At 40.8% G+C, this 22,082-nt stretch overlaps 1 protein-coding gene across 1 annotated transcript in view; it reads right to left on the bottom strand.

The window, feature by feature from the left end:
- The window catches only part of DNAH11 (dynein axonemal heavy chain 11), a 331,353-nt gene that overhangs the window by 36,326 nt on the left and 272,945 nt on the right, over positions 1–22,082 (bottom strand). Inside the window, exons 63-66 of the mRNA XM_056118695.1 lie at positions 11,799–12,003; positions 5,732–5,896; positions 2,361–2,501; positions 301–471 (exon numbers count right to left, since the gene is read on the bottom strand). Of these exons, the coding sequence (XP_055974670.1) occupies positions 301–471; positions 2,361–2,501; positions 5,732–5,896; positions 11,799–12,003 (682 nt within the window). The remainder of the gene's footprint in view (positions 1–300; positions 472–2,360; positions 2,502–5,731; positions 5,897–11,798; positions 12,004–22,082) is intronic.

Genomic DNA, 22,082 nt, shown 5'->3' with positions numbered 1-22,082 from the left:
GCCAAGATCTGCCTTCAGAACCATGATCTTAAAGAACCTCCCTGGGAGGCCCCGGGCAGTCCTATGCAGGATCAGAGAAGAATGTCTCCTCAATCTGGTCAGCAAGATGACAGCTTTTGCAGCTGTTCCAAGTGCAGATTCACCCAGACCAACACATGGGGATCACCTAGAAGGTTATTACATGTCCAATGTCATCCCGCAGAGAAAGTTATTTATGTCTCCCTACAGCTGGATTAAGGTACAAAATGAATGAAGGAGTGGGACTCTGCCTCTCAGATGCTTTCCATCGACACATCTCACCTGAAAAGCCATCTGGGACAGGAAGATGAGCTTGTCCTTCTCGAATAGTGCCTGGCTGGTATACAGGAAGATGGTATAGGTGATGCTCTCCATCAGGACTGAGATGCGCCCCTGCATGTCCTCCACCTGGTCAGCCTGTTCAATTGCTCTATGAAAGAGCACGTTGAAAGCCTGGAGAATTTTGTGATTGTTAAAGGACGATAACTGGTACCTGGATCTAGCTAAACCAAGGCACATAAGCCTACCGCTTAAGGTTTATCTATAGGGCGAGAGAACAAGATAGCATCTTTCTGAGGATTCTAGGAGCTCTTCGAACAGTTTCTGGATTGTGGTAAGTGGTCATTAAGTGCATGCTGACATTAATGTTATTAAAATCATTTCATAGTCTACCCACATTTCTCTCCAGCCAACTGAACAGCACCATGCTTTATCTTTCTATCCATTACCTATAATTTTTAATAGTGGAAATATACAAGACACAAATTTTAACCCCCTTATTATTAGCAGAGCTGCTCCTGGCTGTGCCTGGAGTTTGGAGGTCGCTCAGACTGAACCCAAGGTCTCACGCATACCAGGGATGTACTCTGCTACTCGACCCATATCCCTGGCTGCTCAACCTTAAGGATATTCACACGGTTGCATGACCAATTACAATTTATTCTTTCACAAAACTGATATTGTACTCACACAACAATTTCTCATTCTCCTCTTCTAAGCCCCTGTTTACTTTCATTCTACTTCTGCTTCTGAGAGTTTTCTGACTACCCTAAATACCTCAGGTATGGTATTTGTATTTATTATTGTAAATTGTGCTTCACTTAGCATAATTCTCTCATTTCATCCAATTGATGGTATGCATAAGAATTTCTTTCCTTGTTTTGGTTTTGTATCACACCCAGCAGTGCTCAGGGCTTATTCCTGGCTCTATGCTCAGGGATCACTCCTGGTGTACTCAGGGAACTATCAGGTGGTGTGAGGGATCAAACCTGGGTTGGATGTTTGCAAGGCAAGCACCTTGCCAGATCTCTCTGGCTCTAAATTTTCTTCCTTTTCAAGACTAAACAATATTATGTGGTATATACCACACTCTGTCTACTCATTCATCTGTTGACATTTAGGTTGCTTCCATTTTTGGCAACTGTGAATAATGCTGTTTGGAGTATGGGTCTACAATATCTCTTTGAAACTATCAATTCTTTTATATACCCTGAAGCAAAATAACTAGATCAAGTGGTAATTCTACGTTTTCTGAGGCACTATCATATCATTTTCCACAGTAGCAATACTGTTTTATATTCCCATCAACAGCGTATGGGTATTGCAAACTTTTCACATCCTTGTTAATGTCTGCGATTTTCTCTGTTCACTCTTTTTCCCTCTCTTTAGAAATCATCCTAAAGATTGTCAAAAGACGTATCATTGTGGCTCTGATTTGCTTTTCCCTAAGGATTAATGAGTATCTTTTCATATGCTTGCTGGTCATTTGTATATTTTTATTTTTTTCTATCTTAAGCACCATAATTTGCAATATTGTTAATGACAGATTTTTTTATGCATTCAATGTTCCAGCACCTCACCCTGCATCAGAGCATCTGCTTTCGTCCACCACTGTCTCAACATTTGTGTATCTTCTTCGAGATAGATTTATTTAAGTCAGTCTATTTTTTATGCCATTGTTCTTGATATACCATTAAAAACATTTTTGTGGTGCTGAGGATTGACTACAGTTATGCAAGGCATGTGCTCTACCACTGACCCACATCCTCTGCCCCTTTTATAATTATTTCAATGATGGGGCTGTAAATGGGACCAGTGTGCAGAAACCTGAGCAGCACAGTGGGGTTGGACTGGGCAATGGCAACAATGTCTAAGGAGAAGACAAAAACGAGCTTAGTGACATCAGCCCAGTTTTGCTCAAATGCCCAAACAAGAATAAGACATGACACGAAAAGAGTACAGAGCAAAAGAATACCCCAACAAAAACACAACCAAACAAGAAACTCTAAACTTACAGATACAGCTTAAATTCATTTTCATTTTCTCAGCCTAGTCAGTATTACCTTCAAAGAAAATTGATAGATTGGGTTGATTTTTCGGAGGTCATTAATGACAAAGTAAAGAAGAGATGCTCTTGCTGCCACTGGTCTGTAACATTCTCGGGCCTCATTGATTTTTCTTTCATTTTCTTTAGCTTCAATCACCTATGGCAGAACAAAACAAGTATTTCATTTATTCTTCAGAGTCACTACACCCAGTCACATAGAGATATGATTCACACTAAAGTAGATAACATTATGGTATCTATATGCTTTAGTTTTTAAAAAATTGTTAAATTCGTATTTCTATTTTTTTCATAAACTGGGTTTTCAGTAGAGTAACTCTAGATATGTGGCTATAGATTAAGCAAATCAGACTGTATTAGGCAAATCTGATTGTGTTAGGTTCCATAGTATTTATTCTGGTTAATGTCACCTTCCTGTCTCTCTTCTCTCTTTCAGGGGTTAATAACCCAGATATATCACCTCCCAGGGATGGCTTTTAAAAAGTCTGCTGGGTCAGTTCAATGCCAATAACTTTATTAGTCAACAAGGTATATAAAAGCTGCCAAGGTCAATAGTATCTCTAATAGCGAGGCTTCCTAAAAATCCTTTATATGAAAATTCTCATGTCTATAATTTTGACTCTGCACCAGTTCAGCCATATGCTCATATATTTCAATTTAGTTTATCTTTATATATTAGCCTCTAGGTACATTTTGGGAGGTAATTAGGAAAAAATACCACCAACAATCATATTCATTTCTACTTCAGGTTCAAAGACTTACTTCTTTGATATATGTATCTTGATACCAGTCATATGTGGCTTTGTAAGAAACAATATTTTTATAGCTTTTGGTAGACTTGATTCACCAAAGTTATAAAAGGAAATGAAACGTACAGCAGAGAGGGAAGCCAGTGTAAGGTGGTACAGAAAGAAGAAGAGTGAATTAGAAGTTAACTTCAAAGCTAAGACCTAATTTACTTAATTGCACTAATCTTTCCCATCTCAGAGCCCCCTCAGATTCACTTACTTAAAAGGAGGGAGTAATTTGGGATTCTGTTTCCTTATTTAAATGAAGACAAATATATGGGAAGTGTGGTAACACAGCCTCATCTGGTAATGAATAGATTAGTAATGAGGACATTTCAGAAAGCGAATCAGAAGTCCTTTATTTTGAAGAATGGAATTTGAAGAGTTAATGGTCACTTGGGGAAGTCCAAAGTGCATGTCAGGCATGAGGCAGATTGAGATACAAGTTGGACGATCAGCAGGAAGTATATTCAAGGAAATTTTTGACTGGCTTTTAGGAAATGTCACCTTCCCTGGGTGAATAATGCTTTCGAGTACAGCAGGAGACCATCCCTGGCTCAGTCTCCTGCCAGTGAAGGCCTGGAAACAGAACTTCAGCTCTAAGTATTTCTCTAAAATATCCAACAGAAATAGAGACCTGTGGTGAGCTGGGAGCATGTGGACCGGCCAGCACTGAATGCTAATTTTATACCCTAAAAGCCAGCAGGTCTCAGTCTTTTTTTTTTTTTCACACTTTGGTCACTCAGAGACAATACTAGCCTGACGCAGAATCCAGTTTGAATGGCTGGATCTCCGCTGAATGAGGAGAAGCACAGGCTCCACTGCCTCTATCTCCATTTAGAACTCTGCACAACCCAATGTTTAAGGGCAGTTTTCTAAATGACCCTAAATTCATAAGGCAGACCTTTTACAGAAATCACTGAGTTTGATTCCACTCTCTTTTTCCCATGACGGTAAGCAACAGTCTTTATTTCACAAAGGACTGTTTTCATTTTCTGGAGCACTGATGTATAAGTTTAAACCATTTAACTTTAATAACTTGACTTGCTTAAATTATAAGGGGATGACCACAGTAAGTTCATACCAGAGGTCTGATTCCCAACCTGGAGAGCCTTGAAACTAAGTTTATTCCAACTCAACTCTTTCCTTATTTCTCTCTTATACATTCTCTTAAATCGAAGTAATCTTTGATATTTTAAGAGATTATTTAAGCTGTTCCTAAATAGAAGCAATCTAGCTTGAAATAACAGATATATATAAAAAAAAAAAAAAGAAGAGAAGAGTTTAACTATGGGTGAAACAACAGTGAAGAATTCAGAATTTTAAAAAATTTAATTTGAGGGGCTGGAGCAATAGCACAGCAGGTAGGGGGTTTGCCTTGTATACATGCTGATCGGGGTTCGATTCCCAGCATCCCATATGGTCCCCTGAGCACCGCCAGGAGGAATTCCTGAGTACACGAACCAGGAGTAACCCCTGGGCAATGCCGGGTGTGACACAAAAAGCAAAAACAAAAAAAAATTGATTTTGCATACTATTTACAATGTGATTTACAATACCATTAAGGTTAGGGTTTCATGCATATAATAATCTAACACCACATCCTTCACCAGAGTGTTTGCTTCCCTTCATCACTGTCTCATGGTTTCCCCTGCCCCAAACTCTAATAATACATTCATGCCAAGCTCACTGTTTAACATGCAGATGCTAGAGCTGCAATTTTTTTTATTAGTGAAACACCATGAGGTACAGTTATAGACTTACAAATTTTTTGTGCTTGGGTTTCAATTATACAATGATCAAGTACCCATCCCTCCACCAGTGCTCATTTTTCACCACCACTGATCCCAATATCCCTCCCAACCCCCATCCCCTCCATTCCACCCTGCCTCTGTGGCAGGGAATTCCCTTTTGTTCACTCTCTCCTTTTGAGTGCTGTGGTTTGCAAAAGAAGGCATTCCCTTTTGTATAGAGCTGCAATTTGTATTATTTAAACCATATTCAAGTGTGCGCCACTAGTGGCATGTTGAAGTTATCCCTAGTACAACCCCTTGAACACTGGAGGTCACTGGGCCTTTAGGGAGTGCCCTGGGTCCCGACTTCTCTGGGAACTGTTGCAAGCAAAAACTGACATTTCTAGAATAACATAGATTAATTGGCCTTGATTTGCCGGAGGCTGACAGCTTGAGATCGTTGGGTGTCAGCAATATTTCAACGCTTGCTTCTTCCTTAGAGCATCAAGGATAGTGCTCCAGTCGCTTCTTCATAGCCATAACATAACATAACATAACATAACATAACAATACGCTGCCTCTCTTCACCATCTGCTTGTTAGTGCACTTAAGCATATTCCCTTAGCCTCTATTTAATTATTGCTTTTCCTATCAAACTTCATATGACTATGAATCTATGGCCTGTGTGGCTGGCTATGCCTTGGCCATGCTGTGAAGGTGTCTGAGCATTGGCTGCCCTGGACCAAAGGACTGTGTCCTTGTTCCTGGGGTCCCTGTAGTTACGAGATAACTACAGTGAGTTAAGCAGAGCATTCTTGAGTCTTCAGAGATCCAGTTCCTTTTCCCACCTTGCGCTCTATTTCCGCTGCCGTTGCCTTAGTTGTCTCCAGTCTTTCCACTAGTTTGGTGTCACCTAAAAAACTTCCCTCTGCTGCAGAAAGGCGCAGAAGGAGGTCATCCTCCAGGTACTTCAGCTCGATCTTAAAATCATTCTGGTGCTTTGTCAAAGCCAACTAGTACGAAGAGAGAAAAGAGAGGGAAGTTAAACTCATGCTTTAGAGTATTTCCTCAGTGACACATTTCACAGAATCAGCATATAGTAAGATGTACTGAACAATAAGACAAACCAGTCACAATTTTTCTTGTTTGTTTTTGGGCCACACACACCTGACCATGTTCAGAGCATATTCCTGGTTCTGTGTTCAGGTGGTACTTTGGGATGGAATGTAGTAATGGAGATTGATCTGGGGTTGGCTGTGTGCCAGACAAGCACTTTATCCACTGTACTAAATCTTCAACTTTTCTAATGATAATATATTTTTTTAAGTTTTAAAAAATTTTTGGGTCACACCCGGCGATGCTCAGGGGTTACTCCTGACTCTGCACTCAGGAATTATCCCTGGCGGTGCTCAGGGAACCATATGGGATGCTGGGAATTGAACCCCAGGTCGGCTACGTTCAAGGCAAACGCCCTACCCGCTGTGCTATCACTCCAGTCCCTCTAATCATAATCTTAAAAAATTCTTTAAAAAATGTCAGAGGGCATGTTAAAATCTACATGCCCAGGGTTTGTCTATCTATTATCCTCATTCAACATCATATCCTATTTAAGAAAATATTAGAAATTTCTGCTCCAAACGTTAAAGAGCTGGAAGTTATCATTTACATTTTTACCTGAATGGAAAAAAGAGCTAATTAACAATTCTTAGATTTGTCAGAGAACTAAGTCACAGAGCATACTGCCCTTTAGAAAAGTGGAAAGAGAAGCAATGTTGTCTCTATTCACCTCTCAGGAACATGCAAACCTTAGCTGGCTGATGGAGGGAAGCAGAACACATAATGTAAAATTTCCTGGGGCTCTACTTTTAGCAAACTTCCAACACTTTTGTAATTTTTTACATCCAGAAGTCAGGTCAGAGGGACAGTACTGGGTTAAAGTGCTTGCAGTATGTGGCCAACTCTTCCTGCCACTGCATATGGATCCTGGAGCGCCACCAGGAGTGATGAGTGACTCCCAAGCACAGCTGAGTGTGGCTCTCAAACAAACAACTACAGAAGAGACTCAGCTGGCTTTGAGTGGAATAAGAGAAAAATACACCCTATTTTGGTCAGAGAAGAGGATAAACAAACATTTGAAAAATGTCCAGAGAAAAGTTACCGTTTTAAGGATGTCTAGATATTTTTGAGAGCATTTTGCCCTATGTTGGTGGTCTTTTTTATTTATTTTATTTTTTTATGTTAGATATATCTCTTTATTTATTTACTTTAATTTTTATTAGTGAAAAACCATGAGGTACAGTTGTAGACTTACAAATTTTTGTACTTGGGTTTCAGTTACACAATGATCAAGTACCCATCCCTCCACCAGTGCCCATTCTCCGCTACCAATGATCCCAGTATCACTCCCACCCCCCATCCCTCCCATCCCACCCTGCCTCTGTGGCAGGGCATTCCCTTTTGTTCTCTCTCTCCTTTTGGGTGCAGTAGTTTGCAAAAGAGGCATTGAGTAGCAATCATGTTCGGTCTATAGTCTACTTTCAGCATGCATCTCCCCTCCTGGGAAGATACTCTCAACACCCTTTATTTGGTGCTCCCTTCTCATTCTGAGCTGCCTTTTCCCCTAGCGAGTGTGGCTGGCCTCCAAGTCATGGGTATTGAACCAGCACTCAGGGACTAGAGCTGGCTTGCAATGTGTAGAAAGGCTGAAAACCACTTATCCACCAATCAAGTTATAACTGCCAGTCCATGGACTGGGATATAGGCAGGTGCTGGTCTGCAGGTGTAAAAAGGCTGAATGAAGACACTGCTCTAAACAAAATCCTGCCCTCCAAAGAAAATTGCTTTGCTAGAATTTTATCTCTGACTGGGAGAGAAGGACAATTAGATACCTCAGCCTCCTTTAGACATGCTTTCTCATATCAAAGTTAAAAACAGATGATAAGAATCTCTCTTGAAAGTAATTCATGTCTACTGAAAAATCTAGGATTGAATCATACTATTTTAAAAGCCATCTACAACTTTACTGAACAGTTAGAAGATTTATACTATTACAGAATGCATCAGCCTACAATTTTACTGAAAAAATACAAAAGACTTATTATAATATTATTTAATACTTTCTGTCTATAATGCTCATGAAAAATTTGAAGGATATAATCATACTATTATAGAAAACTTTCTGTCCACAATTCTTATGACTCTCTGTAATTCTTATGAGAGAGCAACCAGACAGAGACTCTATTGAAGAAGGAGCTCCTAGGGAATTCCAAACACACAGAAAAGACAAAATCAAGGATACTTGAAGAAAGAGAAGCCTGTGATACCACCCAGCTGTAATCAACATAAAATAGAGTCTAATTTCTCCCAGTCATATAAACATAAAGCCTCAGGCTAAAAGTCAATTTACTTCTGCTCCAATTACCCCATACATCATATCTGACTTTCAGCAAAATAACTAAAAGAGAAGGGGAAAGTACCTGAAGTTTAAAGATTCAAATCAAACTTCAAAACATGGCATGGTATATATTTTGGTAATTCATAATAGCTATGTAAAGGGCTCTAGTAGAAAAATGTACAATATGCAAAATTTCCTGGGGCAATATGATTAGAGAAAAAAACTTTAAGAAATAATAAACAGGGATTTCTAGAAATAAAAACAATAAAAACACTGTAACAGAAATAAAGAATGTCTCCTGGGCTCATCATTAGTCTGGAAATGGTGACAAGAAGAATCAGTGAATCTGAAGATATGTCAAGAGAAACTTTTTAAACTGAAAATTTAAGAGGAAAAGGAAAAGTCAACACACACACAAAATTCAAGTGTTAAAATAAGTAAAAGATTTACATGTGAAAATATCTTAGGGGAAGAAAAAAGGAGAAAAAATACTATAGAAAATTACAGATAAGAATTTTCCAGAACTAATAATGACATTAGATGAATCATAGATCCAGAAAACCTACCGCATGCTAAACAGGATAAATAATGAAAAATTAAAATGATTACTTAGGCATATCATATACAAATTGTAAAAAAATTTTGAAAAATGTTGAAGGAAGTCTGGTAGTGGGGGTAAAAAATCTCAATTATGGTGGAGAAAGTATAAGAATTACAGGGAATTTCTTCTGAGAAACTATGTAATCAGGAAGAGTATAAGGTAAAATATTTATTTAAGATGAGGAAGATAAAACCACTAGAATTCTGTTTCTGGCCAAATGATTGCTTAAAAGTTTAGGAAAAATAGACTTTTTCACAAAACAGGAATTTTTTAATTGTATACCTATGCTACAAGAAGTTAAATTTGAGTGGATGTGAAAACTGGATCCTTCCTACAAACCTGGTGGACTTGAGGGGTCAAAGTGATAAGACAGTGGGTAAGGTGCTTTCCTTGCATGCAGGTGACTGTGTTTGATCCCCAGCACTTTATATGATCACCTGAGTCCCACCAGGAATGATTCCTGAGCACAGAACTAGGAGTAAGCCCTGAGCATTGCAAGGTGTGGTCCCAAAACAAATACAAATGAAAATATGATGGGTGTACAAAGGACACAGCAGTTTTGTACACAACCTGGCAGTTTCCCAAGTGATGCAGAATGACCCAGTCATTCTATTCCTAGTACGCACTAAAGAAAATTAAAAGCATACATCTACACTAGAAATATATCTGCATAGGAATGTTCGCAGTAGCAGTATGGGTTGTGAACCAAACTGGATACGACTTGAATGTTCACCAATTAGGTAGGTATAGGATAAATAAATATGATATGGCCAGATAGATAATGGAATAGCAGTCATAAGAGAGAATGAGTAATAGATATGTACAAGAACACAGATGAACCTTGAAAACATCTTTAAATAAATCAAACCAGAGAAAGGTCACATATCTTATGAAATGTTCTGAACAGGCAAATCTTAAGAGACAGATGATTGTTGGCTGAGAGGGGGCTAGGTGGGAGGAAGTAGGAATAACAGCTAACAGAAATGGATTTTCTTTTTTGAGGCAGTATAAAGTATTTTTAGTTTTTTTTTTTCTGAGGGGACAGGATCTCCCAAGTGAGACTTCCCCCACCATCAGCACTGGTGATTCTCAACCAACTGAGTCACTGGTACAGTGCAAGTGTCTGAGGAAGTGATGGCACTTAGGTGCTGCAGTGTCAGTGAAACATGGGGACATTCAATGACACTGAGGCTCTCTCAGGCCACAACCGGTGAGTTTTCTTTATTTATGTACATTTTCTCAGTATACATTTTCCTTTTTTTTTCTTTTTTTAGTAACAACCGGCATTGCACAGGGGTTTCTCCTGGCTCATGCACTCAGGAATTACTCCTGGCGGTGCTTAAGGGACCATATGGGATGCTGGGAATCAAACCCGGATCGGCCGCATGCAAGGCAAACACCCTACCTGCTGTACTATCGCTCCAGCCCTATATGTTTTCCTTTAAGTACTATTCATAACTTGCTACAATTAACTTTTCCAACCTACCTTGACTCCCCTTTCTTGCTCTCTGCCCTGGCAGTATTGGCCTATAATCACCTGTCCCACAGGGCATGAACCTGTCACTTCTCCTCCGTTTGCCAAGACTGACACACTTTGCTTATCCTACTCACTCATCTCTAACCAGCAGGAATCACCTAGATCACCCTCATTAGCAGGAGTTTCCCAAATTACTGCAACTTCTCACATATTTCCTTAGTTTTCTCAGTTAAGTTAGCAGGAATCCTGTCCTGTTCATTAAAAGCAAACCGCTAGGGGATATGGTGCAGCTACCAGGTCAATCTGTACCTGTGAGGCAAGTGCATCAGCAGCCTGATGGCGCCTTCAGACTTCCAAATATCCCAAAATTTCTGCTGTGCCTTTGACCAGACCCCAAAAACTTGGGGCAAAGTTTACCAAGAAAGTAAACAGCCAAAAGTTGGTATGTGGGAGACACACCCACAAATCACCTCCAGCTCAGCTATATAATTGGAGGCAAGGCCTCTCTGGTTCCTGATTGAACTGCTTAATGGCCATAATCCAAGAGACTCAGAAACAAATCTTGGAACCCAGTGGCTTTTGGCAGAAATGCATCTGGTCCCTGCAGTAGATTACCAGCGCCTGGCCACCCTAGGGTGGAAAGGGTGCTGTCCCTCCACCTGCTCCCCTTTGGCGGCTTGGTGGCTGCCATCTTCCAGAGGCCATTGGACAGTCAGGATTGGGCGCGCAGTGATGAGACACACGGGCCTCTCGGGATGGGGGTGGAGCCGGTCCTTTCCTCCCTGCCCCAAGGACTGAGTTGCTGCCGACGAATGGCCTCTCTGGCTCCTGATCAAGCTGCTTAACTGCCATGATCCAAGAGACTCAGGAACAACTCTCAGAACCCAGCAGGTTTTGGCAGAAATCCCTCCAGATTTAATTGTTAAAATTTCAGAATTCCAAAATTGCGTGGCCACTACTGCAGCTGTGCAACATCATATGTTATTCATAACCAGCAATAGAAAACAAAGTGTCTACTGTTGCTTTTTTGGCAGATCTGAGTGTTTGGGGTGAAATTCCAAATAATAATGGTGGGACTGGTGTCAAAATATTGAATGGAATCAAAGTAGAGAGAGAGTAATGTGAAAATCATCTGCCCCACAGGTAGGGGGAGGGTGTGGGATGGGGGGTAAACTGGGGTTTCTGGTGGTGGAAAATGGGCACTGGTGAAGGGATGGGGGTTTCACTGTATGACTGAGACTTAAACCTGAAATCTCTGTAACTGCTCTCATGGTGATTCAATAAATAAAATTTTAAAAAGGGGAAAAAAAGTAAGGTGGAGTTCATGCACAATTCAATCAGCCTAATCAATGGCTGAATAAATAGAAATACTCCTACATTAAAAAAAAAAGTAAACCACTGTTTGCATTAAGGGTCGAGGGTGGCTGATTTGATCATCCTTACCTTAAGTTTCTCCAAATCTGGCCTCTCGACACTGACGACCTCTGCCAGCAGCTGGGCTTCTAGACCATCTTCTGTGACCGTAAAATTGAGCAGGGTTGTCTGGGCTTGCAATTCTGGTTTGTAGTGAGGATTTGCTAGCTTAGTGTGAAGGATAAGTCGGAAGTTCTTGTTAAATTCACACTCTTTATCTCCAATCTTGATAAACCTGAAGGGAACATAACACAGTCAGAGAGTTCCCTGACCCATACCTGACACCGAGGTATTGTTGCCTTCTTTGATTCTGTTCCACACTTGAGCTGGGGGAGATGATGCTTCATGATTTTTCAGCTATTCTCAGTTCACTTCAATGATAGGAACAGGAATTATCCAGTAAACATGCTGAAGATTTCTCAGGTGTAAAATGGTGATAAAAATGGCACTTGCCTCAAAGATTGTATAAAAAATACCATAATTTGCATAAAAGACTTTAAACAACAAATATCAGTACTTCTGCAATTGACCTCAAACATTTCTATTCTTAAAGGATACTACAAACAAGAATGTGCTTTTATGTGTGTGTACCCAGTAAACTATTATAAACCCATATATGCATATTAATCCTATAGACTTAAAGTTGCATGGCTCAGAAGGAGTGAAAGCAGTCTCCCACGTGGATGGAATCCTCCTTAGCTCCCAGAGACACAGACCACAGACAATAACAGACCAAGCTTTGGCCTTGAATCCCTGCTCCCCCGGCCACACACACCAGGAGCGGGCATTTTATTCAAGCTGTTCCAATAAGAAGCACCTTTCTTGAGACTTGGGAAGGGACTGAGAAAGGGGGGAGCTGGGATGGGAACCCAACAGTCTATGCTGAAAACATTCCGTCCTGTGGAATCAAGCAGCAGAGAAAGACATTCTGGGTTTCCTCAGGAAGAATAATGAAACCTGTCTTTAGACAGAAGAGCACCAGGCTGGGAGCAGGTTCTCAGTTTCGAGGGTTTCTAAATCGCATCTTCCCTAAAAATGGCTGTGCTGTACATCAGCTACTAAACCTGACTTCCTGTGCTAGATGATATTGGTGTTGGTGACCGCTAGCAAAGTTGGTGAGGGGAAGAGGGGCGGAGGAGGCTTGGTTTTCCTCTATCTCAGATGTGCAGTTCTCACTTCCACAGGCTCTGCTTCCTGGGATCCATCACCTTCAGGGTGGAGGCTACAATGGAAGCAGTGGCAGAGGCACAGGCATGGGCGAAGATAGAGGCCCTTAGAGTGGTGCTTGGGTACCACATGCGATGCTGGGGATTGAACCCATATCTTCTGAGTTCACAGTCCTATCTCTCTGGCCCATAAGAAGGCTTTTAATTTATGGTAAGCAGAGAAACCACAAACACTAGGATTTCTTAAATTTCTTAATTTCTTAAATTCTTTTTTTTTTTTTGGTTCTTTTTTTTTTTTTTTTTTTATTTATTGAATCACTGTGGGAAAGGTTACAAAGCTTTCAGGTTTATGTCTCAGTCATGCAAATATCAAACACATTTCCCTTTACCAATACTTATTTTTTCCCATGAAGAACCCCAATAAAACCCCACCCCCCACCCCTCCCCGTCCCTGTGAGGCAGATGAATTCTAGTTAACACTCTTAAATTCTTCCAGTAAAAAAAGACTGCATGAGAGTGAAAATTCACACAGGTGGAGAGCATGAGAATCCAGCCTAAGCGTTTTTTCTATTCTTCCCTTTTATCTTAAATATTCAGGAAAATACTAGATCCCTCCCTTTTAGGTATTAAAAATACTTTAATTATAGAGATGGGCTGGAGCGATAGCACAGCGGTAGGGCCTTATAAGCAGCCAACATGGCCGACCCGAGTTCGATTCCTCTGTCCCTCTCGGAGAGCCTAGCAAGCTACTGAGAGTATCTTGCCTGCACGGCAGAGCCTGGCAAGCTACTCATGATGTATTCAATATGCCAAACACAGTAACAACAAGTATCACGATGGAGACGTTACTGGGCCCGCTCGAGCAAATAGATGAACAATGGGAGGATCGTGACCGTGAATTATAGAGATACCGATATCATACCAATAGAGAATGTTATCCAAAGCCAATATTATCTTAACTTCAATATATTATTTTAGATAATCATGAACAAAATAATCTCAATGACTTATGGATGAGATGCTGTTTCATCAATTTATCAATTCAGGCAACGTTCGTTTTTATCAAAATTATTCCAATATCTGCAACATTTTTTTTAACGTGGGGAGAAATACCAGGAACACTGCAATACAGCAGTATTTTAGGTTGTCGGTAGTTGGGTTGTTTAACAATAGTGTCTTTTTATTATTATGTCTTATGCTGAGATTAAGTCTCCTGTCTGGTGACCTGATTCACTGGCAATGTTATTTTACTGGAATATATATATATATATATATATATATATATATATATATAGTGAGAAAGAGAGAAAGAGAGAGTATGTATAGGGTATCACACATGCAAGGCAAGTGATTTGCCACTGAGCACTCTTGACCCTTTACTGAGAATTTTTTTTTCTTTTTGGGCCACACCCAGAAATGTTCAGGGGTTACTCCTGGCTCTGCACTCAGGAATTACTCCTGGCAGTTCTCGGGGGACCATATGGGATGCTGGGAATAGAACCCGGGTTGGCTGCGTGCAAGGCAGCCACCCTACCCACTATGCTATTGCACCAGCCTCTACTGAGAAAATTTTTATGAAACAATTTTTGTATCATCTAAAAAAAATTTTAAAAAATCTTGCCTCCCCTCCACTCCTCTCCCTTCCCTTCCCTTCCTTTACTCTTTTTTGTCCTGGGGCCACATCTTGCTATACTCAGTAATCCCTGAGGGGCTGGTTTTGGTGCTGGGGCTCATACTGGATCAGCCACATGTAAGCCAAGTGCCTTAACCCTTGTACTATCTTTCTGTACTAAAAAAGAACCTTCTTAAATACAAAAATTTTAGATAAATCATCACTTAAAATTTCATTACTACAACTAAGAAGCTAGATCAGATCCCAAAAGCTAGATCAGATTCATGATTTTTAGTTTTCATCCGGCTCTTTTATCCTTTAAAAAAAAATCAGGCTCTTGAATTGTATACCACTGTAGTAAACTATACTGAAAGCAAACAAACTTTCAGTTTCCCTTAAATGTCTCAGCCTAAAAAGGATTTGTCAAGAGTTCACGTGGGAAGAACTTTCTTAAAAAGCTGAAAAGAGCCACTTTACTCTTGTTAGGTAGTTTCTGTTTTCACTTTGTCAGGATGTCCTGTTTAATTTCTCCAGGAGTTTAAAAAAAATTCAGGTGGCAACTCCTCTTCTAAGTCAGTATATATCTAATGCATACATCCTTTAAGAAAAAAAATACATGTCAAGAGTTCAACATGACTATTGAAGAGTACACAGAGATTGTTCAGAGCAGAATGACTGAAACCGCAGGCCAGTGTTCACAGGGAACCAGTCACTGGTGGCCAATGACGAGAGCAGGCCTGGGGCTCCTTGGATAGGCTATGGATATGGTCCAGATGCTTGGATGCATTATTTTTCATCTGGGGGCTACACCTGGCTGTGCTCAGGGATCACCCCTGGTGGTAATTTGGGGTTCTATATTCAGTTCCAGGGATAAAACTGGGGTCAACCATGTGCAGGGTAAGAACTTAACTTACCTGTGCTATGTCTCCAGACCTACTTGCATGCCTTTTTCAATTGATATCATGTTAAGATAATTATGTATCACTGATAATTTCTTCAGTTCTTTGTTTTTAATCACAAAATAGGTTGAAACCAAGCATCTACTCATTCCATAGGTACTTGCTCAACACCTATGGGAGGAGTTGGAACACTGGGCCCGTAGGCAGTAAAAGAATCCTGTGGTCTGGCCCTAGTACATGGTAGCCTAGTAAAGGTTTCTGTCAGCGGGCTGGGGCCTGGCTGCTTGTACTGTGGGGTCTATGAATGATGCTATAAATATGGTTCTTGGCAGGAAGAAAGTTCCCCACCCCTGATCTACACTATTTTAGACTCTCAGAGAATCTTCTATGCATGGGAATATAAGGTTATATCACTATCACTATCAAGATAATACAGTCCCTGCTCTCACAAACATTATTACTGATTCTCATAATAGGGATAAGGGGAAAAATTTGATATATTCTCAGATTTTCTTAGTCATAAACATGTGTCAAGCAGCCACAATGAGCATAGCTATGCGCAATTAAAAGACAAGTAAGAGCTGTTAGGAAAAATGAACTCATGAAATTTGCTTAAGAATAAATGAACACGGAGAGCATCATGCTGAGTGAAATGAGTCAGAAGGGACGAATATAGAATGACTTCACTTATTTGTGGGATACAAATAGTATAGCATGAAACTAATATCCAAGGCCAGGAAAAATAGGGGCCAGGAGGACTGGTCAATGGTTGAAAGCTTGCCATGAGTGTGTGTGGGACAAAGGGCAGTCACTCTGGATAAGAACTAAGTGTTGAAAGTAGGTAAAAGTATATACACGATAACCTTTCAGTATCTGAATTGCAAACCATAATGAATGCCCAAAAGGAAAGAGAGAGAGAGAGAGAGAGAGACAGACAGACAGACAGACAGACAGACAGAGACAGACAGAGAGGGAGAAAGGAGAAAGTACGGGAAGGAGAGAGAGACAGAGAAAGAGAAAGACATAAAGAAGAAAAGGATCTGCCACAGAGGCAGGCAGCAGTGGTGGGGGTAGGGAGGTGTCTGGTGAAGGGACTGGTCTAGTATTGGAACATTATATGACTGAAACCCAATTATGAGCAACTTCATAACTGTGAACATCACTGTTATTCAATTTGAAAAAAAAAGACAAGTGAGGGCTGTAGAGAGAGTGCAGAGATCAAGATGCTTGCATTGTATGCATGTGACCAACCCTGGTTTGATCTCCAGAACTGCATAAGGTTTCCCAGCACTCCCGGGAGTAATCCTTGAGCACACATCCAGCGTAAGCCCTGAAGAACACCAGATGCACCCCCTAAACAAAAAAAAACTTTAAAAAAAACAGGCAAAGGTCAGCAGCCCATGTTGGGGAAAAGGCAGCTCAGATAGAGAAGGGAACATCAAGTAAAGGTTGTTTGGAGGACTCGCTCGGCATGTGAGATGCATGCTGAAAGTAGACTATAGACTGAACACAATGGCCACTTAATACCTCTATTCCAAACTACAACACCCTAAAGGAAAGAGTGAGCAAAAGGGAATATCTGCCACAGAGGCGGGGTGGAGTGGGGAAGATGGGTTGTGGGGGTGGGAGGGTTACTGGGATCATTGGTGGTGGAGAATGGGCACTGGTGGAGGGATGGGTACTTGATCATTGTATAACTGAAACCCAAGCACAAAAGTTTATAAGTCTACAACTGTACCTCATGTTGTTTCACTTATAATAAAAAGAATAAATAAACAAATAAATGAGTAAAAAAACAACAACAACAAAAAAAAACAGGCAAAGGATTTAAATAGGCAGTTTTCAAAAAGAAAATAAACAAATGACCACAGACATAAAATGATGTTCCCCATCATTAGTCATGAGGGAAATGCAAATCAGAGTCACAGTGAGGTACAACTTCAAGCCCATTAGATAGCCATAATTGAAAATAAACGTATTGGTAAAATTAACAAGTATTGGTAAGAATGTGGAGAAATCAGACCCTTCAAGCTTTGCTAGTGGAATGCAAAATAGTGCCCAACTCTGGAAGTTTTTTATCTGCTCTCAGTGTTGAACACAGTTACCATTTACCAGAACAAAGAATTGCCCAATGATTCCCTTCCAGGCCACACACACATAAAAACAAATTTAAACATGCTTACATAGAATTTGTATGCAAAAATTCATAGCAACACTTTTTAAAAAACTTTTTGGGTCACACCCAGCGACGCTCAGGGGTTATTTCTGGCTCTGCACTCAGGAATTACTCCTAGCAGTGCTTGGGGGACCATATAGGATGCCAGGGATTGAACCCAGGTCAGCCGCATGCGAGGCAAATGCCCTACCCGCTGTGCTATCCTTCCGGCCCCTCACAGCAACATTCTTAATAATAGCCAAAAAGGTAGAGATATCCCAGACAGTAAAATCCATAAACTTAAAAGTAGATAAAGAGGGTCCAACCAATATATTTCCACACACACACTCACACACATGAAAAAAAAACCCCACAGAGATACATACTGCAACTTGGATGAAACTTGAAGACACTGCCAAGTGAAAGATGCCAGTCACAAAAGGCCCCAATTTCTGCAATTCCACTAATAGGAAATACCCAGAACAGGCAAATCAGAATGACTGATGATAATGTACGAGTTCTAGCTCTGAACCTGGCTGTGATAATGGTTGTGGAATGCTGTGACTATGTAACAAAAACATTTATTTCTTCACTTTAAATGATTGAATCACACATGCCATGCACTTCATGGCCATATACACTTGGTCCTAGAAAACAACAGTGGGTGTAAACCATCTGAGAGCCATATATATCCAGATTCTGCATTCCCAGGTGCAGGATCTATAGGTAAGGAGTTCGAGTTGAGCGTCCATGGATTTAGGCATGGGAGTAGGAGTGTCCAGAAACCAATCACCTGCGGAAGCTAGGGGACAACTGTGCTCAGGGAGTCAAAGTCCTATTTGCATTTCAGACTGTTCCAGGAGGTGATTCTAACCCCTGGTACGCAAAGGTCAATTGTATTCTTTGTTGATCTTTTCATAACTCAGTAATCAATACTTGAAAAATTATTTTCCTCATACCATTATTCATTGCAGCACTTAGTACAATAGCTAAACTATGGAGTCAGCTTAGGTGTTCAATGGCAGATGAACATTATGTATATATACCTTAGAGAAGATATGGTATATATATACACAATGGAATGTTATGCAGCTGCAAGGGAAGATGAAATTACAATTTGTTGCAACCTGGATGGAATTGGGAGATAGCAGGTTGAATGAAGCAAGCCAGAAGGACAGACACAGGATCTCACTTAACTGTGCTGTAGATAATAACTGGATGAGGAAATGTAATGTAGTAACCAGGAATACCTATCTCAACCTTGACCCTAGAGTATAGGAAGGACAGAGAAGGAAATGAATCAAGAGGGGAAGGAAGAAGAGGAGAAATAGAAGAAATGGAAGAACAGGAGTCAGGGGCCTTGGGTATAGTGGTGATGAGGGAGAGTGCTGTAACTACATCTTCTGTTTCAGTCAGGCAAAAGACAGTCAACTGAAGTCAAGAGAAGCATGTCAACCCGTAAAATTGGGTTTCACATTTTGCTCTGAAACATTCTTTTATAGGTTTAGATTTTCCGGGGAGAGTCAATTATCTTCAATTGGGGCGTTTATGATCTATGAGAGTGGGACCTGAGATCACAAGGACAAACACAGAACTTTGAAATGTGCCTGTCAAGGTGGCAGGTGGGGTTGGATGGAGGGGAGGGAGCATGAAAACACTTGGGTGGTGGGGGAAGCTGACAGTGGTGGTGGGAGTGGTGTGGAAATACTATATGCCTAAACCCCAACTATTAATAACTTTGTAAATCACAGTGCTTGAATTTAAAAAAATTATTTAAAATTGTAATTTAGGTAATCATAAAACCCCTTGAAGAGTCAAAGCAGTTCTGGGGAGTTGGGGGCTACTCTTTCTTAGATCCTGGGCTGCATCTAGTCAGCCTGACTGCCCCAGAAAGGCAGCAGCATAATCCCCTCTCAAACACAATAGCAGCTAATCCCACTGGATCTCCTGTAAGGGGCAGCATGATTCCAATGAGCCACTCCAGAGGCCTGAGAAATAGTACAGTGGGTAGGGTGCTTGCCTTGCACATGGCTCACCAGAGTTTGATCCTTGGCAACCCATATGGTTCCCTGACCTAGCTCTCCAGCAGTGATCCCTGAGTGCAGAGTCAGGAGTACCTCTGGATGTGGCCCCCAAACAAACAACAACAACAACAACAAAAGGAAAGAGCAACTACACAGAGCACTTCCCATCTTCTCAGGATTTTAAGGAAAAAAGCTTTGCTTTGGGGTGCAGGAGAGTTCAATTCTGCTCCAGTCAGGCAAAAGACAGTCAACTGAAGTCAAGAAAAGCATGTCAACTCGTAAAATTGGGTTTCACATTTTGCTCTGAAACATTCTTTTATAGGTTTAGATTTTCCAGGGAGAGTCAATTATCTTCAGTTGGGGCGTTTATGATCTATGAAAGACAAAACCTGAGCAATGACTCATGTGGGCTTTATCACTGCCTCAGGGTTCATTTTTGGTTAATCTCCTATCTGGGAAAATGAAACAGGCCGCTAACACCTACTCTCAGGATTTGAAGGATCCAAAAACAAGAGAGTTAACCACAGGGGTGGGAAATCAATAAATGCAGTGCTGCCTGTGAAAGACAGAAACTCAGAGGTTACAACTTTTGGAACTCAAAAGTCGTTGATGTGCTCTTGAGTGACACACAGCAGGTGTGAGTAGTAACAGACAACTTGAGAGTGGAGTGGGATCAGAGTGAGAGTATAGAAGTTAATGCTGCAACCGTGGTTCATGTGGTCCCCTGACCACTGCCAGGACTGGCCTCTGAGCACAGAGCCAGGAGTAAGCCTTGAGCACCACCAGGTGTGACTCCCAAGTCCAGCCCAACCCAACCCAACACAAAAACAAACTAGGAAATGGGGCCAATTCCTTAAAGAAGTGCCCATAACCTATTTTCCCACCTCACATCCCCCATCAAGAAGACACTGAGCTCCCAACACTTAGTGGTAACAAAAATCTAGCAGAGCAGGCTGATGGCAGCTGAGAGTTTCCACTCCAGGGTTTTTATTCTTCTTGCAAAAGGGCTGAACTGCCTCCTCTTACTGCTGAGAACTGTGGGTGTGGGGGAGAGACTGATGATGCCATCTCAGAAAGGGAACACAACCGAGTCTCCCAGCACAAACACCACAGTTTAATTGGCTAGGACACGGTGAGTCAAAGCAGCTTTCTAACCTAGAGAGAACACTATATGGCTAGAGCAGTTCCAGAGAGCATCCATTAACTCCTGTTTATGAACCTACATGTTTGTGACTTTTCTGAGGTCACCCAGCTTAGTGGCAGAGCTGGGACTGGAACCCAGGCTTCTATGGTACCTATGCATGAAGTCCCATCACTCCAGCACACTGAAGATTTGTTTGTGGATTAATGGGAACAGCTCATGATCCCCATGTCTGTCACCCTGTGTGCCCCTTGGTCGCAAGGGGGTACTAAGAAAATATGCTTGACTAGGTAACAGTCTACAATGCCTGGAGAAAATTATAATCTTTTTAACCTTTTTTTTTTTGCTTTTTAGGTCACACCCAGCGATGCACAGGGGTTACTCCTGACTCTTCACTCAGGAATTACTCCTGGTGATGCTTGGGGGACCACATGGGATGCAGGGAATCGAACCTGGGCTGGCCGCATGCAAGGCAAATGCCCTACCCCCTGTAATGTCGCCCTGACCCCTCCTGGAGAAAATTATAAAGAAAACATGCCCTACTGGGGTTAGCTGAGAAATTCTGCTCTGATTAGGACAGAATAGATTTTGCTAAGTGCCTAGCCTCAGGAGAAAAAAAGCTACAGTTTTTGGTTCACATATTCAGGAAATGAATTACTGAATTCACAACATTTTAATAAATGAATCACTCGATTTACATAAAATTTTAAGTATGACAAAATGCTTACTATTAATGTAATAAAGACACACCTCTACAAATTAACCTCAAATTCAGTTTTCCATATGTCAGATTTGAAAAAAAATCAGGAATACAGAGAATTTCAAAATTTTTTCAAAGCTAATTCAAAATTCCACCTAAAGGTCTTCTTTAAAAACAACCCTGATTTTTTTAAATCACAGAGGATTATTACTGTTGTGAAGGATTATATAAAACTGATATTTAGGATATTTAAATTATAACTTTTGGTTCATGTTCAGAATATTTCTGTGACAAACATGGAGACCTATTTATCCCAATTATCAGATTTATCTAAAAACCTTAGTGAGTTCAAAGAGGCAACATTATCACAATATAATCAAGATGAGAATTTAAAACTGGAGATTATGATATGGTGTTCTTGTTTCTTGGATATATGCCTGGAAACTAAGGAAGTGTTTTTTTTTGTTTTGTTTTGTTTTCATTAGAGGAACACACCTAGTGGTTCTCATGGCTTACTCCTGGCTCTGTGCTCAAGGATGACTCTTGGTGGTGCTTGAGGGAACATATGCAGTGCTGGGAACTGAACTCGGGTCAGGCACGTGCAAGGCAAGAATCTT

This window comes from Sorex fumeus, unplaced genomic scaffold (assembly GCF_029834395.1).
Source record: "Sorex fumeus unplaced genomic scaffold, SorFum_2.1 ptg000037l, whole genome shotgun sequence".
Lineage (NCBI taxonomy): Eukaryota > Metazoa > Chordata > Mammalia > Eulipotyphla > Soricidae > Sorex > Sorex fumeus.
The sequence above is the reverse complement of the archived record's forward strand: the minus strand, read 5'-3'. Positions and strand labels throughout refer to the sequence as shown.